This window comes from Podarcis vaucheri (assembly GCF_965113315.1).
Source record: "Podarcis vaucheri genome assembly, chromosome: 9".
Classification (NCBI taxonomy): Eukaryota; Metazoa; Chordata; class Lepidosauria; order Squamata; family Lacertidae; genus Podarcis; species Podarcis vaucheri.
In genome coordinates this window covers 4453345-4481008 of record NC_138767.1, presented here as the reverse complement: position 1 = coordinate 4481008, position 27664 = coordinate 4453345, and the positions used below count along the sequence as shown (strand labels likewise).

The 27664-nt window shown below is 46.1% G+C and overlaps 1 protein-coding gene and 2 long non-coding RNA genes across 3 annotated transcripts in view; all 3 read left to right on the top strand.

Moving 5' to 3' along the window:
- Nucleotides 1-10202, top strand: part of FBXO41 (F-box protein 41) — an 86254-nt gene extending 76052 nt beyond the window's left edge. Inside the window, exons 11-13 of the mRNA XM_082236405.1 lie at nucleotides 1235-1393; nucleotides 6540-6655; nucleotides 9644-10202. Coding sequence (XP_082092531.1) covers nucleotides 1235-1393; nucleotides 6540-6655; nucleotides 9644-9706 — 338 coding nt within the window. The 3' untranslated portion in view covers nucleotides 9707-10202. The remainder of the gene's footprint in view (nucleotides 1-1234; nucleotides 1394-6539; nucleotides 6656-9643) is intronic.
- A 6-nt stretch (nucleotides 10203-10208) lies between these two features.
- LOC309540168 lies at nucleotides 10209-19610 on the top strand. Its single transcript, XR_014223092.1, has 2 exons — nucleotides 10209-10840; nucleotides 10892-19610. It is a non-coding gene; the product is annotated as an uncharacterized lncRNA (long non-coding RNA).
- Nucleotides 19611-23681: 4071 nt separating this feature from the next.
- On the top strand, nucleotides 23682-25340 carry LOC309540591. The gene is made up of 2 exons (XR_014223374.1): nucleotides 23682-24279; nucleotides 24480-25340. It is a non-coding gene; the product is annotated as an uncharacterized lncRNA (long non-coding RNA).
- Nucleotides 25341-27664: the final 2324 nt, after the last annotated feature.

Sequence of the window (27664 nt, the reverse complement as noted above, 5' to 3'; positions counted from 1 at the left end):
TTTCCGTGCGCTCTGGTTTCCATCATGGTGTTTCGTTGCACCAGAAGCAGTTTAGTCATGCTGGTCACACGACCCGGGAAGCTGTCTGTGGACAAATGCTGACTCCCTCAGCCTGAAAGCAAGATGAGCGCCACAACCCCAGAGTCTGGACTTAACATTCCAGGGTCCTTTACCTTTATATCTGTCTGTTTGCCTATATATCCATCTATCTATCTTCTATATCTATCCATCTATCTATCATCTATCTATATCTATAAAGGTAAAGGTAAAGGGACCCCTGACCATTAGGTCCAGTCATGGCCAACTCTGGGGTTGCGGCGCTCATCTCGCTTTATTGGCCGAGGGAGCCGGCGTACAGCTTCTGGGTCATGTGGCCAGCATGACCAGGCCGCTTCTGGCAAACCAGAGCAGCGCATGGAAACGCCGTTTACCTTCCTGCTGGAGCGGTACCTATTTATCTACTTGCACTTTGACGTGCTTTTAAACTCCTAGGTTGGCAAATAATGAATTAATGAAAGGAATAAATGTTTAAAGGTTGGAAAGGTTATTATATTGGCTGATTAAAGTAACACGACAATAAGTAATTTAAACTAAAATGTAAGCTTGAAGGTACAAAAGAAACGTATGAAACAAGGATATAATTTGTTGAAATTTTTATTTGTTAAGAATGCAATGCGGGGGTGACGTGGGGAAGTCCGATAAATAGACTGGAACAAGCTTGGAAATACCCAACTTCTTTTTTTCTTTTTTCTTTTTTCTTTTCTTTTTTTGTGTAAATGGATAAGCTTCTGTATAAATTGTCGAATAATCTTTATCTGGAAAAAACAATAAAAATATTTCAAATAAATAAATAAATAAATAAACTCCTAGGTTGGCAGGAGCAGGGACCGAGCAATGGGAGCTCACCCCGTCGCGGGGATTCGAACCACTGACTTTCTGACTGGCAAGCCCTAGGCTCTGTGGTTTAAGCCACAGCGCCACCTGCGTCCCCATCTATATCTATATCTATCTCTCTATCTGTCTATATCATGTATCTATTATCTATCTATCCATCTATCTATCTATCTATATCATCTATCTATCTATCATCTATCTATCTATCTATCTATCTATCATCTATCTATCATCTATTTATCTATCTATCTATCTATCTATCTATCTATCTATCTAATATATAGAATACGGCGGTTGTGCAAATCCTGGCTGATCCCCAAACGCCTGTCTTTCTCCTCAGCCCGAAACTGCATGCGGCTGCAAGTGTTGGAGCTGGACCACGTGACGGAGGTGAACCAGGAAGTGGCGGCCGAGGTGTGTCGGGAAGGCCTGAAGGGGCTGGAGATGCTGGTCTTGACATCCACCCCGGTCACACCCAAAGCCTTGCTGCATTTCAACAGTGAGTGGGAAACCACCAACCCCCCCAAAAAGCGAAGCCATGGGGCAGGTGGGCTGCAGGAGGGTTCCTGCCACGTTCCTGGACCTAGGATGGCACCTAGGAAGCGGGGGAGACAGCCAACGAAAGATGGGATGGGACCTCTGGAAGGTTCTGGTCCAGTTGGCCATGGTGAGAAGAGGATGTTGGAGCAAATGGGCCTGATCCTGCAAGACCTTCATATGTTGGGGCTCAGTGATAAGATCCCTGGAAACCCAACTGGCTGGTCATTGTTGGGGCAGCAAAGGCTCTCCTGTGTTCTTTTGGGTGGCTGGAAGAGACTCAAAAGAACCATCTCTACCGTGAGGACATATCAGTTTTGTAGTGGCTTAACTGTCATGGCTTCCTCCAAACTTTTTTTTTTTTTGGGGGGACACACCAGGAAACGGAATTATGTTCACATGTGGTGGGGGTGTAAATATTTACATTTTTTTTGGCCAAGGGTGTTTAAGGAGATAACAGAAATCACTGGGTTAAAGTGATCAAAAGTCCAGAGGTAGCCCTATTCTCAATTTACAATAAGGTGCAAGGTTTGCAGGCAATAGTAATTATTATTATTATTATTATTATTATTATTATTATTATTATTATTATTATTATTTTGTTATTTATACCCCACCCATCTGAAGGACTTGCTCGCAAATTTATTGACAGCTGCACAAATTATTGTAGCTCAGAAGTGGAAGGGGCAAGCGGAATATAAAACGGAAGAATGGTATAAAGAGGTGTGGGATGTAGCCATTAATTATAAAGCAACATATAAAGACAGGGAATATGCAGGAGAATTGATTTTGAGGAGATATGGAGAGTGTTCGTAGAATTTATACTGTTAAAATGGAAAGGGGTCAAACCATCGCAAGAGGTGTTGAAATTTTGGGAGGTTGGATAGTTGCAACGGAATGGTCTCGGTGGCGGGTTGCACATTTTTATTCTTATTTATTTACGATTATTACTTTTTCAAAAAAAATTAAAAAAGAGAAATAAAGGCATTTTCAATTTAAAAAAAAAAACTTTGGGATTCATGGGTGTGCTGCAGAGAGTCCTAATCTGGATTGGGGCCCATGCATCTCCTTTGCGCTTTTTAGAAGTTATCCACACAGTTCCTTAACTCAGATGGCTTTAAGAGAGGATGAGATCGGGTGGCGAGGAGCCATGATAGCTATGTTCTGACTCCATTTTTGGAAGCCTCTCTGTACCAGGAGCTGGTTTTGTGGGGAAATCTCCCACCATGGGGAAGGGCAGGCAGGGCCAGCGGCGTTGTGACTTTTCCAGAAAAAGAGGTGCCAGAATTCACCAGGAACGCCTCCCTTGCTCTCTTATATAGGGGCATGGTGCCCACCTGAGAGGGGCGGGAACTGAGTTCCAGTGAGTTCCAGCTGGGGGAAAAGCCCTGGCCATTAGCCTGACTTTTTTATTTTATCACAGAGGTTGCCAACATGGCACCCATGGGTGCCAGTGTGCCAGCCAGTATGACCAGTATGGCAGTATTTTGTTGGAAGCTGCCCAGAGTGGCTGGGGAAGCCCAGCCAGATGGGCGGGGTATAAATAATAAATTATTAGATTAGTATTAGTATTATTATTAGTAGAATCCCCTCAAAAATCCAGAGTGTATGGTACTATTTGCTCTTCTTGCTTATTTAGGGTTATGCCACACACCCCTTGGCAGCCATTTTGCATTATGCCCCACACACCCCTTGGCAGCCATTGGTATTATGCCACACATACACCCCATGGCAGCCATTTTGTGTTATGCCACACACTCCATGGCAGCCATTTTGTATTATGCCACACACACCCCTTGGCAGCCATTGGTATTATGCCACACATACACCCCATGGCAGCCATTTTGTGTTATGCCACACACTCCATGGCAGCCATTTTGCATTATGCCCCACACACCCCTTGGCAGCCATTTGTATTATGCCACACACCTCATGGCAGCCATTTTGTGTTATGCCACACACCCCTTGGCAGCCATTGGTATTATGCCACACACACCCCTTGGCAGCCATTTTGTGTTATGCCACACACTCCATGGCAGCCATTTTGCATTATGCCCCACACACCCCTTGGCAGCCATTTGTATTATGCCACACACCCCATGGCAGCCATTTTGTGTTATGCCACACACCCCTTGGCAGCCATTTGTATTATGCCCCACACACCCCTTGGCAGCCATTTGTATTATGCCCCACACACCCCTTGGCAGCCATTTGTATTATGCCACACATACACCCCATGGCAGCCATTTTGTGTTATGCCACACACCCCTTGGCAGCCATTTGTATTATGCCCCACACACCCCTTGGCAGCCATTTGTATTATGCCACACACACCCCTTGGCAGCCATTGGTATTATGCCACACATACACCCCATGGCAGCCATTTTGTGTTATGCCACACACCCCATGGCAGCCATTTTGTGTTATGCCACACACTCCATGGCAGCCATTTTGTATTATGCCACACACACCCCTTGGCAGCCATTGGTATTATGCCACACATACACCCCATGGCAGCCATTTTGTGTTATGCCACACACTCCATGGCAGCCATTTTGTATTATGCCACACACACCCCTTGGCAGCCATTGGTATTATGCCACACATACACCCCATGGCAGCCATTTTGTATTATGCCACACATACACCTTGGCAGCCATTTTGTGTTATGCCACACACTCCATGGCAGCCATTTTGCATTATGCCACACACACCCCTTGGCAACCATTTATATTATGCCACACACCCCATGGCAGCCATTTTTAATTTGTACCCATAGCACTAAAAAATTGTCCTATTGACCACACACCCCTCCTAAAAGGCCTTTTAACCCCAGATCTTATGTCTATTTTGGCTGCTGACTCTGAATATGTGGGAAAGAAGAAAAATCTACTTTCCTCACACACCTTTTCTCCCATCAAGAGGTACAAAGCTTCAGAGAAGCTCAGGTTTTCTTTTCAGTTAAGACTTGGCTGTGAAGGAATAAGTGCCAAATAGAGTATTTATAGAGAATTTCACTGTTAAAAATAGCAGAGGTTGGCTTTCTGCCAGAGCTGCTTCATTACAGATATCCAGGAAGTTTGCTAGGTGACATGCCCTACTGTTTTTTACACAAATAATCAATTAGCATCGCTGCCCAACAATTAATGACCTTTTAGTTGTTTGACCTGCTTGTGTTAATTAGGAAAAATAAAATGCAGTGTGAATGTTACCAGACCTCAATAAGCCTATTATTTTTGTTTTATTTCACGTGGGAATTTATAACCATTGTCAGAAGGAATGTCCACCTATAACATGACTTTCCTTCTCTTTTCCCTAGGAAAGAGCCAAAGCACATGCAAAATTTAGCAAGCATCCCCTTAACTCTGAGCCCCACTGATTAAATCTACTAATTTGGGGATCTATTAATTGATCTGCTTTGTGGATTTATCTGCTAATTGAAAGCTCGCAGCCCGATTTATTAAATTAAAAGTAGAGGAGGCACGGTTAGAGATATGAGCGGCTCAGGCAAACTTCGCCTCTCGCACAGCCGTATCAGCTGCTGCTAGCAATTTTCCAAAATAGTGATTACTAGCTCATATCACAGATGATTATTAGCATTTAATTTAGCAGAATTCTGGCAGCTGGTACCCACAATTAATGGCATAAGCGATGCCTTAAATGTATTTATGCAGAGGGTTTTCCCTCTAGTTTTTTCAGAGGTGGGGGAAGAACAATCAAAGATGTTCCTTTAAATAATAAGGGTGCTGGAGTTGTAGCAAATGCCCCGGTCTTCTTTGGGTTGTTTTGTACAGTCATGAGGACTAGAACCCGGACCTTTCATGATCATACGAAGTGGAGATCATCAGGGTTCAAGGTGAAATAGCAGCTTGTCTCCTGCAGGGGTCACCAGTGTGGCACAATAACACCCTTAGTGTTAAGTTGTGGGTGAACATATCAGACAACACAGCGATTCTTCAGATAGCTCTTGCTTATTCACAGGCCAGAACAGAACTGAACTGAAAGGTTCAGCCAGCCTGCTTATATAGAGCTCCACTAGAACGCAACAGTAACCATTTCTGTAACTATCCAATCACTGAACGACACTTTCGATCCCTTATTTGCATATGTGGACCTGAACTATCTACAGTATCCCCCTGCTGGCCCAGGGTGAGAACTTCAGTACATAACACTTAAGGTCAGGGGTCCCGAAACTAAGGCCCGCGGGCCAGATAAGGCTGCCCACTTCTGGATTGGAGGAGCACCGGAAATAACTTGAGCGCATGTGCAAGCATTATTTGTGCATGCGTTATTTCCGGGGCACATCTGGGTCGGAGGAGGTCCGTGCACTGTCAGGAAAAAGCAGCAATGCAAAAGCCAGCTGCAGGTGGCTGGAAAGCAAAACAGGATGTTGTGGTCTGGAACTGTACTGGTGGGGAAAAGGGGCAGTCCATTCTCTGTACTGAGCACCGGATGTTAGCTCAGAGTGTCATCTGACCTGTACTGGAAGTGCAGGGGTGGAGCAGTGACTCTACTGCCGGAGTCTGGTGGGTACAGACACGTTTCTCTGTACTGCTGAACGACAGGAATAAAAGACATGTAAAAAGGACTCCTGTCTGTCTTACTTCCCCTCCCTGGGGAGTGCAGGGAGGGAAAGAAGGAGGAGGGTGTGTTCTCCTCACGTTTGAGGAGGATCGCCGATTTACGACCTTGCCTGCCGGGAGACGCAGACGGAAGGTCAACAAGGATCCCAGCCGAATGCCTGGAGTGAGGCCAGTTTACCTCTGACTACGGCTGGAATCCTGACATGCATATGCGTGCAAGCTATTTCTGGTGCTCCTCCAACCCAGAGGTGCACCGAAAATAGTATGTGCGTATGCGTATGGACATGCGCTGCCCCACCCTCTGGCCCGCGGTGTGATCAGCACTGGAGACACTGGCCCGAGGTGCAGTAAGTTTGCTGACCCCTGCTTAAGGTCTCCCCCTGGTAGCCATGAAGTACCCCCCTTAGTTATGAAGCAGAAAGGGGGGTTGCCTTTTCTTCGCCTCTTATGTGTGTTTTTCCCCCAAGAGAAGAGGAAATCTCCCAACCCAGACTTCATGCTGAAGACATTTCTCTTTCCTTAAAGGTGTTTGCCGGAACCTGAAGTCCATCGTGGTGCAGGTTGGGATCTCGGACTACTTTAAGGAACCAAACAGTTCTGAGGCCAGGAAGATGTTTGAGGAAATGGTGACCAAACTCCAGGTAATGAGTTTCCCACGTGGTCTAATCCTTATTAGTCTTGTTCTGCTTCTCTTCCTTTTTAGCAATGGGCTTGCTTGGAGAAAGAAGTGGCAAGAGCTCATCCTCAAAGATCCCAGGTTCAGTCTTTTTATACAGTGCTTTTTTCTGGGAAGGACACAGGAGTACGCATACCCCTAAACATTTTATGACTCTTTGTACTTTTGTCCATTTACTGTATTTATTTATATATATATATATATATAAAATTTTTATTAAATTTTCTGTTTTACAGTTAAAAATACAGTGGACCCTCCGGATATGAATTAAATTCATTCCAGGGGTCCGTGCTTAACCTGAAAAGTCCGTAACTGGAGGCGCCGCTTCTGTGCACATGCGCAGCAAAACCCAGAAGTATACACTTCCGGGTTTGCCGCATTCACAACACAAAAGTTACACATCCAGAGTGGTCCAGCAATGACTTCCCTTCTTCTCTTTCCATGGTTCATTATTCATATCTTAAATCCCTGCATATTTTACACAAACTAAACCATTCAGTACTCCATTATTACATCCATCAAAACTTATTTACACTGCTGAATTTATCTTAATAATGCCAACGTTTTCAAGTGTACACAATTCCGCCCCCCCCCCCGTATATTCATTAAACATTTTACTATGTTCATGAAACGTATGTTCTTCTTGTTCTCTTATTCTGTATGTTAAGTCTGCAAGCTGCACATATTCTGTCATCTTAAGCTGCCATTCTTCTTTGGTTGGGACCTCGCTCATTTTCCATTTAGGGACTAACAAAACACTGGCCGCAGTAGTGGCATACATAAATAACCTTTTTTGACACCTGGGAATTTCTGTCTGGATTATCTGCAACAGAAAGGACTCTGGTTATGGGGAGGGGGAAGTACTTTTAAGCATTTTTTTCAGTCTTCAGCTGGAAAACCTGGAGCGCCACTGCCAGTCAGTGAAGGCATTGCTGAATAAGTGACAAGCAGAGCCACCCCATGACTGGCTGTAGGTAAGAATGCAGGCAACTGAGGACTGACTTAGGCAGACTGAGATTAGAGGGCCAGTCTCATTCACCCAAATCAGGAGTGGGGAACCTCTGGCCTGCAGGTCAGATTTGGCCCATAAAGCCTTTTTTTTTTTTAACACTGGCCAGTCACTCCAATATAATGTGAACTTACCTGAGATCCTACTTCTTGGAAGAAAAACAATGACAAACCTAGACAGCATCTTAAAAAGCAGAGACATCACCTTGCCAACAAAGGTCCATATGGTTAAAGCCATGGTTTTCTCAGTAGTGATGTATGGAAGTGAGAGCTGGACCATAAAGAAGGCTGGTCGCCAAGGAATTGGTGCTTTTGAATTATGGTGCTGGAGGAGACTCTTGAGAGTCCCATGGACTGCAAGAAGATCAAACCTCTCCATTCTGAAGGAAATCAGCCCTGAGTGCTCACTGGAAGGACAGATCGTGATGCTGAGGCTCCAATACTTTGGCCACCTCATGAGAAGAGAAGACTCCCTGGAAAAGACCCTGATGTTGGGGAAGATGGAGGGCACAAGGAGAAGGGGACGACAGAGGACGAGATGGTGGGACAGTGTTCTCGAAGCTACCAGCATGAGTTTGACCAACGTGCGGGAGGCAGTGGAAGACAGGAGTGCTTGGCGTGCTCTGATCCATGGGGTCACGAAGAGTCAGACATGACTAAACAACTAAACAACAACAACAAGTCGCTCCAATATAATGTACTTACCTGAGATCTGCTGCTGAAGGGTGGTATACAAATTTAATAAATCATAATCATAGCAGGTTATGTCAGTGGGTGCACAGGAGGGCAGAGATTGATTCTATCTAAGCTGCGAGTGCCAGTTCCCCTGTTTGCAAAAGGGCTTTCAAACAGCCCCCATTCTGCGCTTTGAAGTCCCGGTAGTCGGGGCGTCAAAGCGCCACATCACCTGCCACTGCTTTGGCACAGGGTGATTGACAGATGGGCAATCCTGCTCACCTGTCAAATTTGCCCCTCGCCCAGGTTGAGGATATAAGGATCTGACCCACCCGGCCAGAAAACGTTCCCTCTCTTTGGCCCAAACATTTAGAATTTATTGGAACTCCATGGCGTTTGTATAGAAAAGAACTGTCTTGTCGGAGACGTAATAAGGATAATATTTCTTTGAAACAGCTGTTTTTACAATGACCTATACTTATTATGTTTTGGGAGAAAGTAGTGGATTATATAAATATGACTGTGTGGGGAAAAAATAAAATTTCCAGAGGATAATATTCTTTTGAGCTACTTACCTACGACATGGAATTTGACAACTGAGGAACGTAACTGGATTCTTCCTACCCTTACTATAGCCAAAAGACTTATATTGCTGCATTGGAAAGATAAATTGATGCCTCCATTTAATCAATGGATTGAAAACATAGAATCATAGAATCATAGAGTTGGAAGAGACCACAAGGGCCATCGAGTCCAACCCCCTGCCACATGATTGCACTTACCACTTTTGAGTGGATTGCTTATAGATGTAGAGTTTGCAGGGGGAAATATAATGAAATTTGGAACCCGTTCAGGTTAAAAAATAAATACATACCATGTATAAGATGCCCCCATGTATAAGACGCCCCCTATTTTGGGGGACTCCAGATTAAGAAAACACCCCTCAGCACTACCCGTGTATAAGACGAGCCCCAATTTCAAACCTAATTTTTTGGTTAAAAAACCTAGTCTTATACATGGGAAAATACAGTATGTATTTGGATAATGCCAGTATCTATATATTAGGTAAGTATGTATGGAATTGCAATTGTTATTTCTTATAGGGTTATAGTTTATCCTTTCACGTTCTCCCTTTTTATTTTTTATTCTTTGTTGTTAAAAAGAATTAAGAAGCAGCAGCAGCTCTGGCCCAACTGGAGCAGCCTGTTTCTTCTGTCACACCACTTCCCCTGAAATTTATTGCCGTCTCTCTCTTCTCTATCTCTTCCAGGCCCTGAAGAAGAGGCCGGGCTTTTCAAAGATTTTACACATTAAGGTGGAAGCTGGCTGTTAACCTTTGCAAGGGGAGAGACCAACGCGCACCCCAGATTAACACCTCCTGCCCGTCTGTTAGTAAAGACATCCTGGCGCCAACACCAGCAGCCTGCCTGCCAGCCTCAGTTCTCTGGACTGACGCTTTCAGAAGCACCCAGCCGAGCGCACGCATCTTTGAGCAGGCCTTCCGGACTGGGCGCGACGAGCTCCTTTTCCGTGCGGTGAAGGGTCAGCTGTATCGCTGAGATGATGGTGCTATGAAAACACACACAAAATACGCCCGGCAAAGGAATTTCTCCAGACTGCCAGCGGGAACACCCCTTTTCCTTCTCCTCCTCCTCCTTTCATCTCACGGAGGCAGCTGTGCAAGGGAAGCTTGGCCCTTCTTTGCAGATCCTTCCTTTGCCGTTGAGACTCTCTCTTTCTTTTCGCCCTTCCAACAACTTCTCGGCCAAGGGTGACAAATCAACGAGGCTCCCTTGACTCCCTCGATTTGCCCTCCTCCTTTGTGGAAACGTCTGAAACTCCATCACCTCGGAGCCTCATTTCATCTCTTTCCTTTCGGGCTCTTTCTCTTGCTCACTCTTGGTTTTTTAATGAGGGAGGGGGCAGTTCCTATTGTGGGGAGAAGCAGGGATTCCTGCTCATTTTGATTTTTTCCCTCTCTCTTATGAAAGAAAAGGCAAAGCCGAATTTCCCTACGGCCAGAGACCGCTACAATCCTAAGAAAACAAATCTCCTAACTTGCATAGGAACCCTGGAATGTTCTCCCCGCTGACCAATTTCCCTCTTGGAGCCAGGAACATAGGAAGTTGCCTTATAGAGAGTCAGGCCCTGGGTCCATCCAGCTCAGTATTGTCTATACAGACTGATAGCTGCTCTCCATGGTTTCAGGCAGGGAGTCTTCCCCAGTCCTCCCAGGAGATGCTGAGGACTGAACCCAGGACCTGGGCCGCTGAGCCAGGGCCCTTGTTCTCTCTCCTGCACAGGCCACAAAGCATCTTTGCCTGCAAAATCCTCTTTTCATCTCTTGCCACCAACTTTTTCCTGATTCATGGAAAGCCGCCACCTTCCTCTTCTGGCGGGTGGCTTCGCCGATTGATTAATCGTTTGGCAACTGGCACAGTGGAAAGGAGACGTTTCTGCTTTGAATGTAAGCCTCCTCCATCCATCATCCCTAGCTTGCCTGCTTTCCAGGAGGCAGGGAGATCCAGTCCCATCCCCCCATGATTTCCAGATCTGCAAGTGCCCTCCAGGTATTAACTGGCCCCCGACATTAACCAGTTCCCAATCCCTGCCGTTTATGCCAAGATTTAGGGAGCACATAGCTGCCAGAAATGAAAGGAACCAGCTCTGCCCGAATTTCTCAGGCAGATGGCTTTGCTTCAGTTGGATTTCTTGGGGAAGAAGGATGGAGTTTGCAGTCAACATCCTGCTGTGGCGATGGATCAGCAGCAAAAATGACACAGCTAGCAAGTGCAGGTTCCAGATCCTGCAAGGAGGAGTCTGGCTTATAAGCTCACGGCCAAAACATTTGATCAACCTTTCTGGCATAGCATTTATGCTGAATCCCCAGAGGCAGTCGAGGGCTGGCCTGGAGAGAGGACTCACAGGAAGCATTTTCTAGTCTAAGCCAAGGGTCGCTACGCTGTGCCTTCATCAGCTGGAATTATCCGAAGCTGTTTTTATTCCATCAGAGCATCTCCAGTCTTGGAGGGGGGCGGCGAAGCTGACCTGTTGGGTTTCTGCCTGGTGTGCAGCTGATGAAGGCACAAGCTCCATGCCAGAAAAAAACAAGGCAACCCCCATCTCAGAGCCAATGCTTATCAGACCCAACCCTTATCAAGCAGCTGTTGGACTCCTGGTTCAGTACAGTAAGCCCACAACTTATACAGGTTTAACTTATATTCAGCTTTATGCACTTTGCAAAAAAAAAAAAAATTAAATTAAAAGGCGGCATGCATCCAGGGAAAATGTCTTTGGCAATCTTATCCGCCATTGCACCCCATATGTTTTGATTATACACAATTTTGGATTTATGCGCAGTGCCCAGAATGTGATGTAAGTTGCGGGCTTAACTGTAGTTACAAAGATAAGTTATTTGAAAAAGACAGATAGGACTATATATGGTGGGTTCTAAAGCTTCTATTACTTGATAAAGCTTCTATTACTGATAATCAAACCCCCCCCCCCACACCCAAAAGGAGGAAGGATCCTTATTCCTTATGTTGCACACAAAAAAAACCCCGAGAATTCTGTGGCATGAATAAGTTGTGCAAAGCACACTTGATGATGACACCATGTTGATTTTAGGGGTTCTTGAACACAGAACCCTCAGTGAGCAGGAAGGCTGCAGAAACTGCAAATTAGTTTAGGCTGCATCTGGGCTTCTTCAATGCACCATTCAAAGTGAAAAGGTTAATCCTTCTTAGGACTGTGTTATCATTTGCCACTGAATCGGAGCAAATGTCAGTCGGGTCTTCTCCAATGGACAGTTCCTCAGATTTATCACGAAGGAACGGGTGTTCCACAGGGGAAGGCGGTGGAGCAGAAGCAAAACCACTCACACCCGTGCTTTTTAGGGACGAGTGGAAGTCTGAATGGGCCCTGAATCAGAATATTTCAGGACCCTGGACAGAGCCCCATGGAAGGTGCTCCCTGGACCCACACAGAGGAGAGAGTAGTTGCCTGAACGAGAAGCAGAGGACTTTTTAGGGCCAAGTGGTAAGTGTGCCTTTAATATAGATATTTAAAATAATTAAGAAGAGTGTGTATGCAGGTTGCAAGCTTCAGCCCAGCAGGAGCTGGCTGCAAATTAGAGAACAGATAGTCTGCAGGTTCTGCCCTCCTCTACTCACCCCTCCCAATTAACCTCCGTCTCCAAGACATTACAAAGGCCAACTCTAGGCATTTAGGCCCTGAAATCTTAGGTATGGGATGCTGCTGATTCTAGTGTTAGGAGAAATCCAGACTCAAAAGCTGGTGGGTTTTCATGAGGACTTAAAAAAATTGACAAATCTACTTGCAGCTCCCGGCCAAGTGACACATTGGGTGGAAAACCTACGTTTGGTGCCATGTGAAGTGTTAAATTGCCCTAAGAAGATCTCTCAGTTTCGGCAGGCAATAAATAGTCTCTAAGAATTCATATAGCAACGCTGGGGAGAGTGAGAATTCAGAGAAAAGGAGGGTCAGCGGAACCCTCACTGAGATATTGGATCTGCAAAAATCCAGTTCTGCTTCGCAGAATTATTGCCTTTTCCAGCAGCCAACTCTCACAGGTAGTGATTTTTATTTTATTTTAATCCTGATTCTGAAAGACTTGCACAACCTTTGGGGGTTTTTTGTTCTCCTGTCGTGAGGGCATAAAGGTCACAAAACCTGGAGTAAATGGAGAGCTCTTGCAGGAAGGAGGCCCCAGAATGCATTGCTCCATGCATTCTGAGAAATGCAGTATTCAAGGAGCAGGGCACCCTCATGTTTACAAGGAAGGCAGCCATTTTGCCAAAGTTTCTTTTTTCATCATGGCCCTGGAGGTGACACCGAAGGGACAGGAGGAGGAAGGGAGCAAAGTGTTTGGTGTGGCCAGCTTAACGGTCCGAAGAGTCTAAAAGGATGCCTAAAAAACCAGCAAAAATTAAAAATAATCATCCGATAAGAAGGAACAAAACAAAAAGCAACAAGGATGGAGGAGAAAGGGAACACGAGCCTCCTAAATTCCACATTTTGATACTTTTTAAACACAAGAGTTTTCTGGCAGTGGCGATAAACCATGACCTTGAACAGTCGCCTTTGACACAGTGCAGAAACTTGAACAAATGTTACCTTAAATTCAAGAAAAGTCAGTATTTATTTCTATAAAGAATAATTAAAAAAAAGACGAAGAGAGATTTTAAAGCAAAGTTATTTACTCAGCATGTGTCGCTATGCTCTGTTCTTAGTGAGGGATTGCTTTAACTGAGAGTCGTTTCGGGGACTGATTTATTTATTTTGGTTCCTCCTCATTCATCAAGGGCAGAGAAGGTCAGCTCACGAGGATGTTTGCTGCTGCTATGACTACAATTTCCATTACTTTCTGCCCCCTCTCGCCTTCTTTTCCTTTTTGAAAGAGAGTGCCAGAGAGAAAACCAGCCCATTGGATGTGAGGAGGACTCGAGAGCCAATTCTGGCCTGATACTATCTTTCTTGCCCTCGTTCTAATGCATCCTTCTGCAGAGTCTCTGGTAGTGGAACAATCTAAGGTTTGGGTCACCCTGATTAATCCAGGGATGTGCCCTCAGGATTTAGCTGGAACATTCTTTCATTTTTGGAAGCGGGGGCAACTGTGACAGCATCCACCTACGGCAAGTCCTCCAAGCAATGGCATTCGACTGGATGGAGTGGCTACCAGGAGGGGGAAAGCTTTCCCTCCTTTTCCTCTTGTTGCCCCCAAGATCGCATTCCAAGGGATGTGTGAACAGAGGGCAGCGGTCAATAACTGCGCATGGTGCGCAGCAATTTGCCTGGGAAGCCACGATTTCATGTTACCAGGACATATAACTGGGAGGAAGGGTGGAAGAGCAGGATTAAAAGGTGTGACTCAGAGGAACAGAGACCAAAGTGTCTTCTAAGAGATATTTCATCTCTAGGTTTGGAGGGTTGTTGGGGGAGGGCGAGGAGAGCAAGATGTTTATTTATTTATTTACCTATGTGTTTATTTATTTATTGGGTGGAATGACGTCGCTATTTATTTTCTCTTTTTTTAAGAAAATAAGAATGATGATGATGATGACTGTGAGATTCTCTGCCTGTGAACTTTGGTCAAAATTGAGCTATGGGTTTGTGGTCTCCCTCCCTTTTATTATTATTATCATAAATCCCTGACTAGTTCATGGCCTTCCTTTCTTCCCTGTCCCCCACCCCATCAGTCTCACAGCTCACTGTGCTGCGAAGGCAGGAAAAAAGAGGTTTGTAAGTGGATGATGATGTGATGTTCGCTGTGAATTATCCCCCCCCCCCAATCTCTGCAGTGTTAACCCTTGCACCCTTTGAACAGGACCTGAGCACTTTTGATATATGTTTTCTTTCCTGTTTAAAACTTATTCTTATTCTTAACCCAGAAATCAGATAGTCGGGGCCACGATCCAGTTAGCACCTGCAAACCTCACATATTCCAATGGGAAACCGCAGAGCCTAGGCTTAACTTTCTCCTAGGGGCATCAATAAGACTTAAAAGTGTTTTACTTTGTTCTGCACTTATCTATTCAGAAGTAAGTCTAACTGAGTTCAATGGGAAGCATGTAGAGAAGTGCAGACTAACAGGAGCTGGATCAAGCCCCCTGACCTTCTGGGTGTCATAACGTAAATTTGAGCCAAAAACTTGTTTTGTGTTCTTTTAAGAAAAAGCTGGGTGGGAGGCAGAAAATATCTCTGCAATGCTTTGAAGGCAAATGAATTTTTCTTAATGTGATCATTTGTATTACTGGGTTCCGTCAGGATGGTTCTAAAGGCCTTTGGGGAATATAAACATTAATTGAACGGATAGTGCAGGAAATGGTATGCTCAGTTTGAAGAGCTGCTTAGCACATCAGCGTGCCTCAATCGATCGCTCCACCCTCAACAGCTCACAGCTGGAGCCCCGCTCAGAGGTTTGGGTTGCCCTCCACGCCTTCAATGGGTACAGAGTGTGAGGCAACAGGCTCTGCTCTCCCTACCCACATCTGCTAAATGCATGGAGAAGAACCCAGATTTATGAAAAGGGCTTGGATGTGCGAGCAGTTTTCCCTTAAAAAGCAAGGGGGCATACAAACATCCTTTTCTATGGGGATTGCACTATGGTGGCAAGTTCATACACACAGGCTATGACTTCATGGTGCGCTCATTGAGAAATTTGCATGCTAGTGGAAGTTGAGCCACAGTGTATTGGGGGGGGGCATTTCCCAACAGCAGTTCACCTTCTGCAAAACTGGGGTGGCTATTTTTGCACAGAGAGGCTATACCAGGGGTCGGCAAGGCTGAGATCCTCTGTGGCCACGATCTCCCGCTGAGATCCTCTGTGGGCTGGACCGGCGCAACACGATGCCAGAAATCGCGTCTGCACATGCCCAGATGCCGAAAATCGCACCCACGCAGAAGCGTTTTTTTGGCATCTGGGCATGTGCAGATGCAGTTTCCGGTATCTGCGCATGCGCATATGTGGTTTCCAGCACCACTTGGCAAGTCTCCATGCTGTGCTGCACTGGTTTAGCGCAGCGTGTGGGGGACTCGCCAAGGGAGCGGCTCGTGGGCCAGTAAAATGCTCTTCATGGGCTGCATCCGGCCCATGGGCCACACGTTGCCAGCCCCTGGGCTATGCTATGCAGTTGCTACCTGTGTAGAAGCAAGGAGTGGGGGAGGAATTTGGTTCACATTGCATTCAAATTCAAATTTCCCAGATTCACATTTTTCCAAAACAGCACAGGAACTTTGAAACCCACATATCCCCGAATTTTGCAATGCGTTTCTCCAGACAAGTAATGTGTGCCTCCCAAAAAGGGAATTGTGTTAAATGTGCATATAAATGCATACATCAATGAAAATAGCACAATCGGGGGAAATGCTGTGGAAAAATGTCTTCGGTCTGTGAAATTGCATACAAACATGTGTTTATTAGGAGAAATTTGCATGAAAATGTGATGGATTTCCATGAGCACTTTTTAAAAAAGAAAAAAAGGAAAATTGCAAGCTGCTGCAAAATGTGGATTAAGATTGGAACACTGAGAAACTGGAAGAAATCAAAATTGACAGATTTCCCCACCCCTAAAAGTACCTGCTGCCCCTTTGACTTGGAAGGAGACTGCCCAGCGCTGACCGTGCTTTGGAGGGAGATGGGGACAGATGGCAGAGTCGCCTCAAAAGGCAGCGATTTATCTTTCGCTCTTTCCGAGCAAACTTCACACCTCCCTTTGCAATGTCACCTTCTGCTGAGCAAAATGAACCCGAGGAAAATCTGGCGCAGCTGGTGCACGAAGCGCCTCTGCCGCCGCGTGGGTTTGTTTTAACGTGGTTTGCAAAGTGGAGACGCCTCTTTGTGTTTTGCGAAGATCGAGGCCCATTTTGGGCGGCGGCGGCTGCCCGGCTTATTGGTGCTGTCGCTGCTCTAATGCGCTTTTGTAGAACTGTCAAATGTTGAAGCTTTGTGGTGTCAGTCTGCGCGGGAAGAGGGAAACTTTGAGCGTGAAGCTTTCTGTGTCATGTCATTTAGCACGTGGCGCTATCCGAACGAAGTGAAACATACGCCTCTGCTATTTGCAGCATGGGATCTGCTTCTAAGATCCAGGGCTGGCTCAAGCGTTGGCCAGTGGGAGCACATGGCTTAAGCACCAACACCAGATGAGGAGGAGGAGGAGGAGGAGGAGGAGGAGGGAGCAGTTTATGGGCAAGGATCATAGGTTGGCAGTAGAGCGTCTTGCTTGCATGCGGAAGGCCACAATGTAGATCTGGAAGAGACCCCTGCCTGAGACTCTGCAAAGTCACTGCCAGTCAGGATATTGAGCTGCATTGAACTTTGGCCAAGTCCTATGTAACTAGCTTGGATTTTGAGCATGGGTAGAAGAAAGTTCCCTGAATGCCACAGTCGGCTACTAAGGGGAAGAGTGTCAGACCAGATCCATGGTGGAGGTTTACGCAGCCAGGAGATGGGAATTGCCAGAGGGATGTGGTCAGTGCGCATATCAGGTCCATGGCATCAGCTGCTGTCCCAGAAAAAATGAAAACTGTCTACTGATCAGGATCATGGCCGCAGAGGAGCCCACGAGCAGGGCATGAGGGTAGCAGCCATTTCTCGCTGTTGCTTCTCCCATTAACTGGTATTCAGAGGTAGACTGCTCCTGCTCATAGATGCTCCATTCTGTTGTTAGACCTATTCCTCAATGTATTTGCCCATGCTTCTTTTAAAGCCAAACTTTCTTTTCTTCCTTCACCTGCAAATGTCATCACCCCTTGGGCCAATTTCAAGGCATCTGTAAAGCTTCCACCTCCTTCCATCTTTCTGCAGTTTCTTTGCTTGTTTCATAGAATGTATATGCCACCTGATTGTAGGGGGGAAAGTTCAACGCGGTTTATACCTCCAAGGTGGGCCCTGACTGCCGAGGGCAAAATTGTCTTTCTGCAGATTCCCAAAGTGTAGAGAATATCGCAGTTCTGTTGAGCAGGGCTGGAAAATTCTCCAGAGCTTTCTCTGTTTCCTTGCTCGTTCCGGAGTTGAGGGTGTGCGCTTGTCTGCATCCCAGTCCAGTAAGGATAAATGGCCATCCATATTCCCATATTCCCTTTCTATACAGCCTGTGAGGGGCCCCCAATCTGCAAGCTGGGAGTAATTTTAGGAGTGCAAGCATGCACCTTGGGTTTGAGCTTCCTTGGTGGTGTTTCGGCGATATAGATAAAGGTAAAGGGACCCCTAAACATTGGTCCAGTCGTGGCCGACTCTGGGGTTGCGGTGCTCATCTCACTTTATTGGCCGAGGGAGCCGGCGTACAGCTTCCGGGTCATGTGGCCAGCAGGACTAAGCCGCTTCTGGCGAACCAGAGCAACGCACGGAAATGCCGTTTACCTTCCCGCCGGAGCAGTACCTACCGTATTTTTCACTCTATAAGATGCACCAGATCATAAGATGCACCTAGTTTTTGGAGGAGGAAAACAAGAAAAAAAATATTCTGAATCCCAGAAGCCAGAACAGCAAGAGGGATCGCTGTGCAGTGAAAGCAGCAATCCCTCTTGCTGTTCTGGCTTCTGGGATAGCTGCGCAGCCTGCATTCGTTCCATAAGACGCACACACATTTCCCCTTACTTTTTAGGAGGGTAAAAGTGAGTCTTATAGAGCAAAAAATATGGTATTTATCTACTTGCACTTTGACGTGCTTTTGAACTGCTAGGTGGCAGGAGCAGAGACCAAGCAACGGGAGCTCACCCCGTCGAGGGGATTCGATCCGCCGACCTTCTGATTGGCAAGTCCTAGGCTCTGTGGTTTAACCTACAGCGCCACCCGTGTCCCCAGTTTTGGTGATATAGATAGTGTTATTTGCACATATCTGTACAGACCGAGCATCAGATTAGAAGGGCTTGCAGCATTAACTAACAAGAGATCTTACTACTTCACTGGGTTCCTAAGGAAAAAACCCCAAGCGATAGTGTCGGTTTCTGCGCAAAGAGCAAGTCAAGTCTCTGTATCTCCCAGTTGCAGCTCAACAGGGGAGAAAACGTGATAGACCCCTGGCCTAATTGCTCTGCTACAACCGACAGTCATCACCGCCAACATAGGGTGGGGAAAACATTTTATGGCAACGCACCTGCACTCGGCCAATTCTGCAGTTGTGCCAAGAGAAGCTGAACAGATTTGGACAGGGCCGCTGCCTTGTTTCACTTATTTATTTATTATATAAATTTTTATACAGCGCTTGATTGGAAAACAAAAACAAAAACCCCCAAAGTGGTTTAACAAAATGGTAAGGCTAAAAAAAAATGTGCAGTAATTGAAGGCATGAGAAAAATTGCAGGCTAAAAACACCAACTTTCTAAACCTCTGGATTGGCTTGTCTAAACACACGCACAAAAATGAGCAGGCACCGAAAAGAAGAAGAGGAATACAGTGGAACCTTGGTTGTCGAATGCTTCGGAAGCCGAAAAATTCGAAATACAAACGCCGACAACCCGGAAGTGAATGCTTCCATTTTCAAACATTTCTCCATTTTTTTAAAGGAATTTGCCGGCCGGCAATTGTGGCTCGGTTGTCAAACCTTTCGGATGTCAAACGGTTTTCCAGAACAGATTATGTCCGACAACTGAGGTTCCACTGCAATAATTTATTACTTATACCTTGCCTATGTGACTGGCTTGCCCCAGCCACAAGGAAGCTTCCAACATAATAAGAGTCATTTTAAAAAGAGTACAGTGAAGGCAGCTGCCTCATATCAAGCAGCACAGAGTTCCAAAGGGTAGGTACTGTCACGGTAAAAGATTGAGAATGTGGAACGGGTCTTTTGTGGCCTCTGTGATATTTCCAATTCCGCTGACCAAAGTGGCTGTGGGGCTTCATTGCAGGGGAAAGGTGTTCTCTATGGCAAACTGGCCTCAAGTGGCTGAGAGCTTTGAATAGTAGCAGGAATGCCTTGAACTTGGCGCATTGTCTCTCACAAAGATTCCTGGCTTGACCACCTCAGCCGTCTCTTCCTCCACGAAATTCAACCTTAGAGATCTAATACCACAGGGCTGCAGGGGACCCAAAAGAGATGTTCTGGAAAGATGCTGTGATTTGAGTCAGGCGCCCAGGCAGCGCATGTGTGATGCTGTTGGATTCTGGAGCTGATGACTTAATGGTGCTGATCCAACGAGTTGTGGGGGGCTGTTTCTGTTCCCCCCCACACACAGAGAAACACACCATAGCTGCATTTCTTTAGGGAAAGGAGAGTTCCCCCCGCACAACTGCACGCAGGGCTCTCCGGAGAGTGGCATCGTCTCTTTCATTGCTGCCATGGAGACATTTATTAAAAGATATGAAATCTTGTCAGCAGCAAGATCAATTGGTTGGGGTTGTCAAATCTTCTGCAGGCTTTCGGAGGCCTTTCTTCCTTAACAAAAGGGGTGGGGTGGGAAACGGATTTGCCTGTCAGCACCATCAGATAATCCGCAGCAAAGGTGCAGAAATAGGAACCCAGATATGTAAAGAAGATCCCTTTACACAACCTCCGCTTCAGATGAGCATTTGGCAACCGGTCTTGCCGACGTCTCCGATAAAGCAGCGGCAGGCTGTGAGAAACTGACGCTTAGAAAGTGAAAATTCTGCACTTAGGCAATCTATAACCCTGCCAACCGGGTTCTGTGAACTGCATAAATTAGGCAAATTTGCAACTGCGCCTCACGTTCCCATCCCATGGACTTAATTCTGTGGTGTTATTATCGTGCATCATTTATTCGGGTTCCAATATCTTGTACAAAGGACAGAGAGGGGCATTGCAAGGGGTTTGGGCCCAGACCTTGACATCATCTTCTAGATTCTGAGAATCCACCCCAATGACCGCTCCCCACATTAAATGGGGGGCACCCTTTGTGTGCTCGCATGCAGCCCCCTGGACCCTATGCGGTACCATTAGCACAGGCTTGGCCTCACCTTCCCCAGGTGGGTTACCTGGAGGTCTCCGCCTACCTCAGTCAGCTGCCCAATCCCGCCTGGGGAGGCGTTGCCAAGGTGATCGGGCCAGGTAGGGGGAGGGACCACCCTGCCCACACAATAGGGGAAGGATCTTGGGTAGTTCCTCTACCTGGCCTGATCACCTTGGCAACGCCTCCCCAGGCAGGATTGGGCAACTGGCTGAGGTAGGCGGAGACCTCCAGGTCTGTGCTAATGGTGCCGCATAAGGTCCAGGGGGCAGCGAGCGACCGCGCAAAGGGCACCCCCCATTTAATGTGAGGAGCGGCCATTCCGTGTTAAGCACATCAAATAATAGATACTCACTATGCTTTCCAGGGGGTTATAAACTCGGTTTCAAAAAATAAATAAATAAATAAAAGCTGAAAGTTTCAGGAAGTTGAATCCTGTACTCCCTTCTGTGCTTTCCTTTGCTCCTGCAAAAATAAAAATAAATCACAGTGCATGCACATAAACTCTGTCCCTAAATATACGTCTATTTGCTCTGTCTGGCACGCCTCTCCAGCTGCTCCCGCTCCAGCCTGTTTGTCTTCCCTGAATTTGGGGGTCGAGTTGTGAATTAGGGTTTCTACAAGGCCACATTTGTTAAAGCTTATCTGTTTTTTGGCTTGGCACCGCCTTTAGCCTTGTGTTGTCATGACAATGGGTTAAAAGAGCTTGCTTGCAGGAATCGCCTTTCTCAACCTTGGGTCCGCAGATGTTGTTGGACTACAAGTCCCATCATCCCTAACTAGCAGGACCAGCGGTTAGGGATGATGGGATTTGTAGTCCAACAACATCTGAGGACCCAAGGTTGAGAAAGGCTACTCTGAATGAACACCATTGGTAGACAGCCTGCCAGACGAAATGGGCCATTGATCTGGCCCTGATCATCTTCCTCACAAAGCGGGGCATCCAGAGGAGGTCCAGAAAACCCAATTCCCATCTCTTCGCACCAGAAGTCACACCAGATCCTCCAAACATCCTATTTCTTGAGCGTTCAACCTGATCCGCTTTGCAAAACGCCTACGCAGAAGTAATGTTGCATCCAGTGTTTATTGCGCATTCATTCTGATTTGTTTGCAGAGAGGTCACACCATTATAATACAGTTATATAATGTGCAGTGATCCTGATTTGCTTGCTGGGTGTCTATACGTTTTCCCATTAATCATTTGTTTGTCCTTTTCTTAACCACACTTCTTCATCACTTCCTCAACCCCAAAAAGTCAGCTTCTTTTTAAACAAAAATTTGGTGTGCTGGGGCAATGAGGTGCTTGAATCCAGTTTAGCATAGCTAAATTCCTGCTGGCATGAATCCATGACATTCTGGAGACACCTGTGCTCTCTTTAATTCAGAATAAATCCATTATGGCAAAGGACACCTCCCTCCTAAGGATTTAAACCACTTTAACATTCATGGCTTCCCTCTAAAGCAGTACTGTAGTGAGATGACGTCTTGAGATAATGGTCTGAAAACTCCCATCAGCCCTTCAAGGGACTACAGTTCCCAGGATGCCTTGAGGAAAACCAAGACAGTTGAAGTGACAAAAATCCAAAGGATAACATTATCTTTGAAATACGACCAAGGGATGCCTCAGATTAAGTGGAAAGGGATTTTTGGGGAGCGGGACACTGATAATGGTTGAATATTGGAGCGCCAAGGAGAAATAATCCAGTTTGTTGGTGAAACAGGATCTTGAGACCCAACTTAGATGAGATCTCTTTGGCAGATTCCCAAGACAGGGGGTACGTAATGGGTGAAGACACTGGTACTCCGGTCATTGTTGAATGCCAACTCCCATCCTCATCCCTGACCATTGGGCATGCTGGCTGGGGCCACTGGGAGCTGGAATTCAACAACCTCTTCAGGGCCACAGACATCCCCATCTCTGATATAGGGTGCAAAAGTGTTGTCAGAATGGCAGAGAAGCGGACTTGACTCCGCCAGTGCCTCGTGAGCTTTTGGACAATCTTTGTTCACAAAATAGCTAGGAGATAAGGAGATCTTCCCCTCCGTATTCAAAAATTAAGAAGAGTCCTTCTGGATCAGGCCAGTGGCCCATCTTAGACCAGCATCCTGTTCTCACAGTGGCCCACCAGATGCTTGTTGGAAACCAGCAATCAGGATTCAAACACAAGACCGTCCTGTGGTTTCCAGGAACTGGTCTTGAGAAGCATTGCTGGCTCCATCTGTGGAAGGAGAGCCAAGCCATTCTGGCTAGCAACCATTGAAAGCCCTCTCATCCATGAATTTATACAATCCTTTTTAATCCTGTGGGAGAGAGTTCCATAGGCTAACGATGTTTTGCATGAAGCAGGGCTTTCTTTACTGCATTATTTTGGGCCACCGAACCAACCTCATGATGGTCATGCTTTCTGGACATTCTGTTTGCATGGTTTGGCGCACAGCGCTGCAAAAGAATTTCCCTCCCAGAACAGGTTTTACATCCAGAATTAATTGCAACCCGTCATGGGGGGGTCGAGGGCAAGGCGTGAGGGACCCGAAGATAAGCGAGGGGACTGGGGGGGGGGACTCATTTCTCAAAGCACTTGTGACTTTCTGCATCAATCATTATAAGTAACTGAAAATGTGTTAGTGTGCCAGAAAGAAAGAAAGAAAGAAAGAAAGAAAGAAAGAAAGAAAGAAAGAAGAGTCCAGCAATTAAGCTATTTTTTTAATTATATAAATATATGTATATTTTAGTCTTTAGAGGAAATGTGCCGGTGTTCTGAGAACCAAAATGTTTGTTTCCCCCTGTGTCTCGAGACAGATCCCAAATACCAAGTGGGGAAATGGCTTTATGGGAGGGGGAAAGCTGTGAAGGGGTGGGAGAGAGGAGGGCACGGAGGGGGTGGGGGGAGAAAGACACGACATGGCAATCAACAGGTTAAATCTCAGCCAGTTCCCCAAATGGCTGGTGGTTCTCAAAAGCTGGAGTCTTTCTCTTGCAATCAAATTTTGAGCCTCGCTCAACTAGATGCTGTCAGGATTGCGATAGGATGCTGAGGAGCGTGTGTCATTCTAGGAAGCAGGGTGTGGTTTGTTTCTTGGAGTCCAAAGAGATTTCATTCCTCGCAGCAAATTTGAAACATGCAGATTCCATCCTCTGCCCGCCCGCCCCTCCAAAAAATAACCCCCACCACCAGACTGAGTGGTGGAAGATTTCAGCACAAAATGTGGATCTCAAATTTCGGGCATCCCGCAAAACGCCGAATTTCGTCTCCAGAAATCCAGAATTTGAAAAATTCTGTTTGATTTCAGGAATCTGAATTTTTGCTCTGCTGTCGTCAGGTTTTTCACAACGGTGTCCTGGACACCTGTACTCAGAGCCATCTCTGGGCCATATTCCCAAACTTGGGTCTCCAGCTGTTTTCGGACTACAACTCCCATCATCCCTAGCTAGCAAGGCCAGCGGTCAGGGATGATGGGAACTGTAGTCTGAAAACAGCTGAAGTTTGAGAAACGCCAGACCGCAGCCGAGCTAGTGCATTAGATCCCTTTGCTTAAGTAATGCAGAACATGCTCAGGCCATGGGATGTGGCATTTGCCAGAGGGAAAGGGAGAGAGCTTTGCTACAGCTCAGCCTGATTTTGTTCTCCACATTTGGCTAGCCATAGAATTACAGAACAGTAGACTTGGAAGAGACGCCAGAGTTCATCTAATCCAACCCCATGCAACACTAAAGAATCCTGCACTGGCATTCAGAAGTGTGTGTGTGTGTCGCACAATCAAAATGAGGCAAAAGCTTCACAAGATGTCAAAATGTCAAGTTTGAATCTCATCTCAAACTACATCGTGGACAATATCCAGGGATGCAATCGCATTCCACGTAGAAATCGTAGCAGCCACAAAAGCATCGTTTGGGGAAAGCAAATCCTCCCCCTAAAAAAAGGGGGGGGATAGAAAGTTCACACTTTCTTTTGTAGCTTCTCCAAGAGATGACGAGGACACATGCAGAGTTATTCTCAAAAAGAAAGATCCTTGTTTAAGAACCACCACCATTCAGGGGCCTGGAGATTTGCCTGTGTGGGACTGGGAGGAAAAACCTTTGCACTGCAGACGGGAAGTTAAGTTTTCTTTCGTTATCAGCCTTGGCTTGGTTGGGGCCCATCGGATGTCCGGGACTACAAATCCCATCAGCCACAGCCAGCGCGAGCTCTTGCTATGGCTGATGGGTTTTGTAGTTCAAGACGCCCGGAGGGCCTTAGCTGGGCCTAGCCTGCACTAGAGGGTGAACTGGCAAAGGGCAAAGCAAGAACGGTGAAGCTTTAAGGTGCAGCAAGAAGATGGGAGCTGAGACTGGCCGAGGGAGAGACTTGCAAACCTGCCGCTTTTACGTTAATCCCGGTGACTCTCTTGAGGCCTCTCCTCCCATCAAGAGACCGTCATACTTTTTTGTTTGACATTTGGGGGGCAGAACTGTCATCTGTAAAACGCACTTTGATGTTGTTGCTTTGAAACTTTGCCGAATGTAAACAATGCGTATTTAAAATTAAAAAACCAACAAAAACCAACTCTGTCTTCTAAGAGCTATTTTATGATTCAGTGGTGAATAAAGGTTCTTGAATTGAACAGGGCGTGATTTTTTTTTCCCCATTCGAGGTGCCCAGTTAACAGACAGAGCCATTTTGGCTGAAAGGGGAGGAAGACACCCTCACTTTTCCCCAACAGGATTCATGGCTTAAATAACATTTCCACACATTAAAAAAAAGAGAAAAGCATCCTTTCAAACCTTGAGACCTCCTTCCTTCCCTCCATGGCTTCCAATTCTAAATTTTATTCCTGCACCTTTCACTGAAATCTATCTGTTATATAATCACAGTATCCAAAATCCATGTCACATTACAATACAAGTGTCATTGTATTCCTGCCACTGGTTTCAACTCTTTACAGTGATCTCTCAAATAGGTTAAAAAGTTATTCTAGTCTTTTAAAAAATACTTGGTCTTCCTGATTTCTGACCTTTCCCATCCATCTTGCCATTTCCGCATATTTCACCAGCTTGATCTGCCATTATTCTCTGGTCGGTAGTTCTTCTTTTTATCTCTGGGCAAGAAGCATCCTTGCTGCTGTCATTACACACAGGTTACAGTTCTGGCCATCATGCATATAAGCAAAATCACGTGTTGCCAGATCCCCTAGAAAAAACATTTTTTTAAATAATGAAAAGAGCAAATCCAGCCTCCTCTGGTGACTCTCCAAACTGCTCCACAGCTCTCTGTCTGGCCTCCTCCAATCTACCGTATTTTTCGCTCCATAAGACGCACCTGACCATAAGACACACCTAGTTTTTAGAGGAGGAAAACAAGAAAAAAAATATATTCTGAACGAAACAGTGGATGCTTGATTTTTGTGGTTCATGCTGTGGCAGCCTCCTTTATCGCTAGAGTCCCTTATCTCCCCTCCCGATCACTTGCTGATCAGCTGCTAAGCGGCTTTGTTTCAAGACCCCCTTCCCTCTTTCTAAAAATAAAAAGCACGATCTGCTTTTCGCCCCTGGGCAATTTAGCTCCAGGGACCACGCATTCACTCCATAAGATGCACAGACATTTCCCCTTACTTTTTAGGAGGAAAAAAGTGCGTCTTATGGAGCAAAAAATACGGTGTTTCCAAAGTCCTTCAAAACTCTCCGAAACATCCTTTGCACTCTCTTCCTCCCCTCCACCAACACTCTCCCAACGTCTGGCAGATTGCAAGCCATTTCCACACAACACACACTGCACACACACTCTCTAGTTTATACCTTTTTAATAATAATAAATTTTATTTATACCCCGCCCTCCCCGGCCAGAGCCAGGCTCAGGGCAGCTAACACCAATAAAATAAAATCACAGTAAAAACACAATAGGGGGAAAAGAGAGGGAGAAAAAAACCCCAATTTAAAATACAGGTTAAAATGCAATTTAAAATGCAGCCTCGTTTTAAAATAGCTGATAAATCAAGACCATAAGGGGAGGGAAACATAAGGGTCAGACTGAGTCTAAACCAAAGGCCAGGCGGAACAGCTCTGTCTTGCAGGCCCTGCGGAAAGATGTCAAGTCCCGCAGGGCCCTGGCCTCTTGTGACAGAGTGTTCCACCAAGTCGGGGCCAGTACTGAAAAGGCCCTGGTCCTAGTTGAGACCAATCTAACCACCTTGCGACCTGGGACCTACAAAATGTTGTTTTTTGTAGACCTTAAAGTCCTCTGCGGGGCATACCAGGAGAGGCAGTCCCATATAAGTGAAATCTGTATGAGATCGTATAAGTGAAACCTGCTGAGAAGGTGATATCTGTCGGGTTGGGCTAGATGACCCTTGGGGTCCCTCTACAACTACAACTCTATGATTTTTTTATGCTTGCTTGTATTTGCCACACCAGACACGCTGCGTTGGCTCCACAGGTTGCCTTTTTGAACTGCGGAGCCTTCCTTTCACCAAAGGAGCTGGAAAAGGGTTGTGACACGGCCACTCCAATCTCTGAGCAGTAACAGGCTCCAGGGGTCCCAAGAATTTCCCCCAGAATACATATCCCTTGGAACGAAGGCCAGCCGCTAAATTAATCAACCAATAACTGATAAATGGACGCACAAGGGTTTTGCGGGCGATGTTGCAGCTGGAACAAAATGTAGGTCGCGGGAGGTTGAAGGCGCTGAATCCAGGATGCAAATAATATTTCTAAGGAACTCCAGAGAACGCCTTGGGGCAGCCTCCGTTTTTAATTAACAGACCCACAAACAGGATGAAAAACAACGCATGTCAAAATCTGGGCCAAATCCCTGCAATTCACCAGACTGTTTTATGTCTAATAATAGTTCTGATTCTCTAGAGGCGCTGAGGAATATCTCTCTCTACCAGCAGC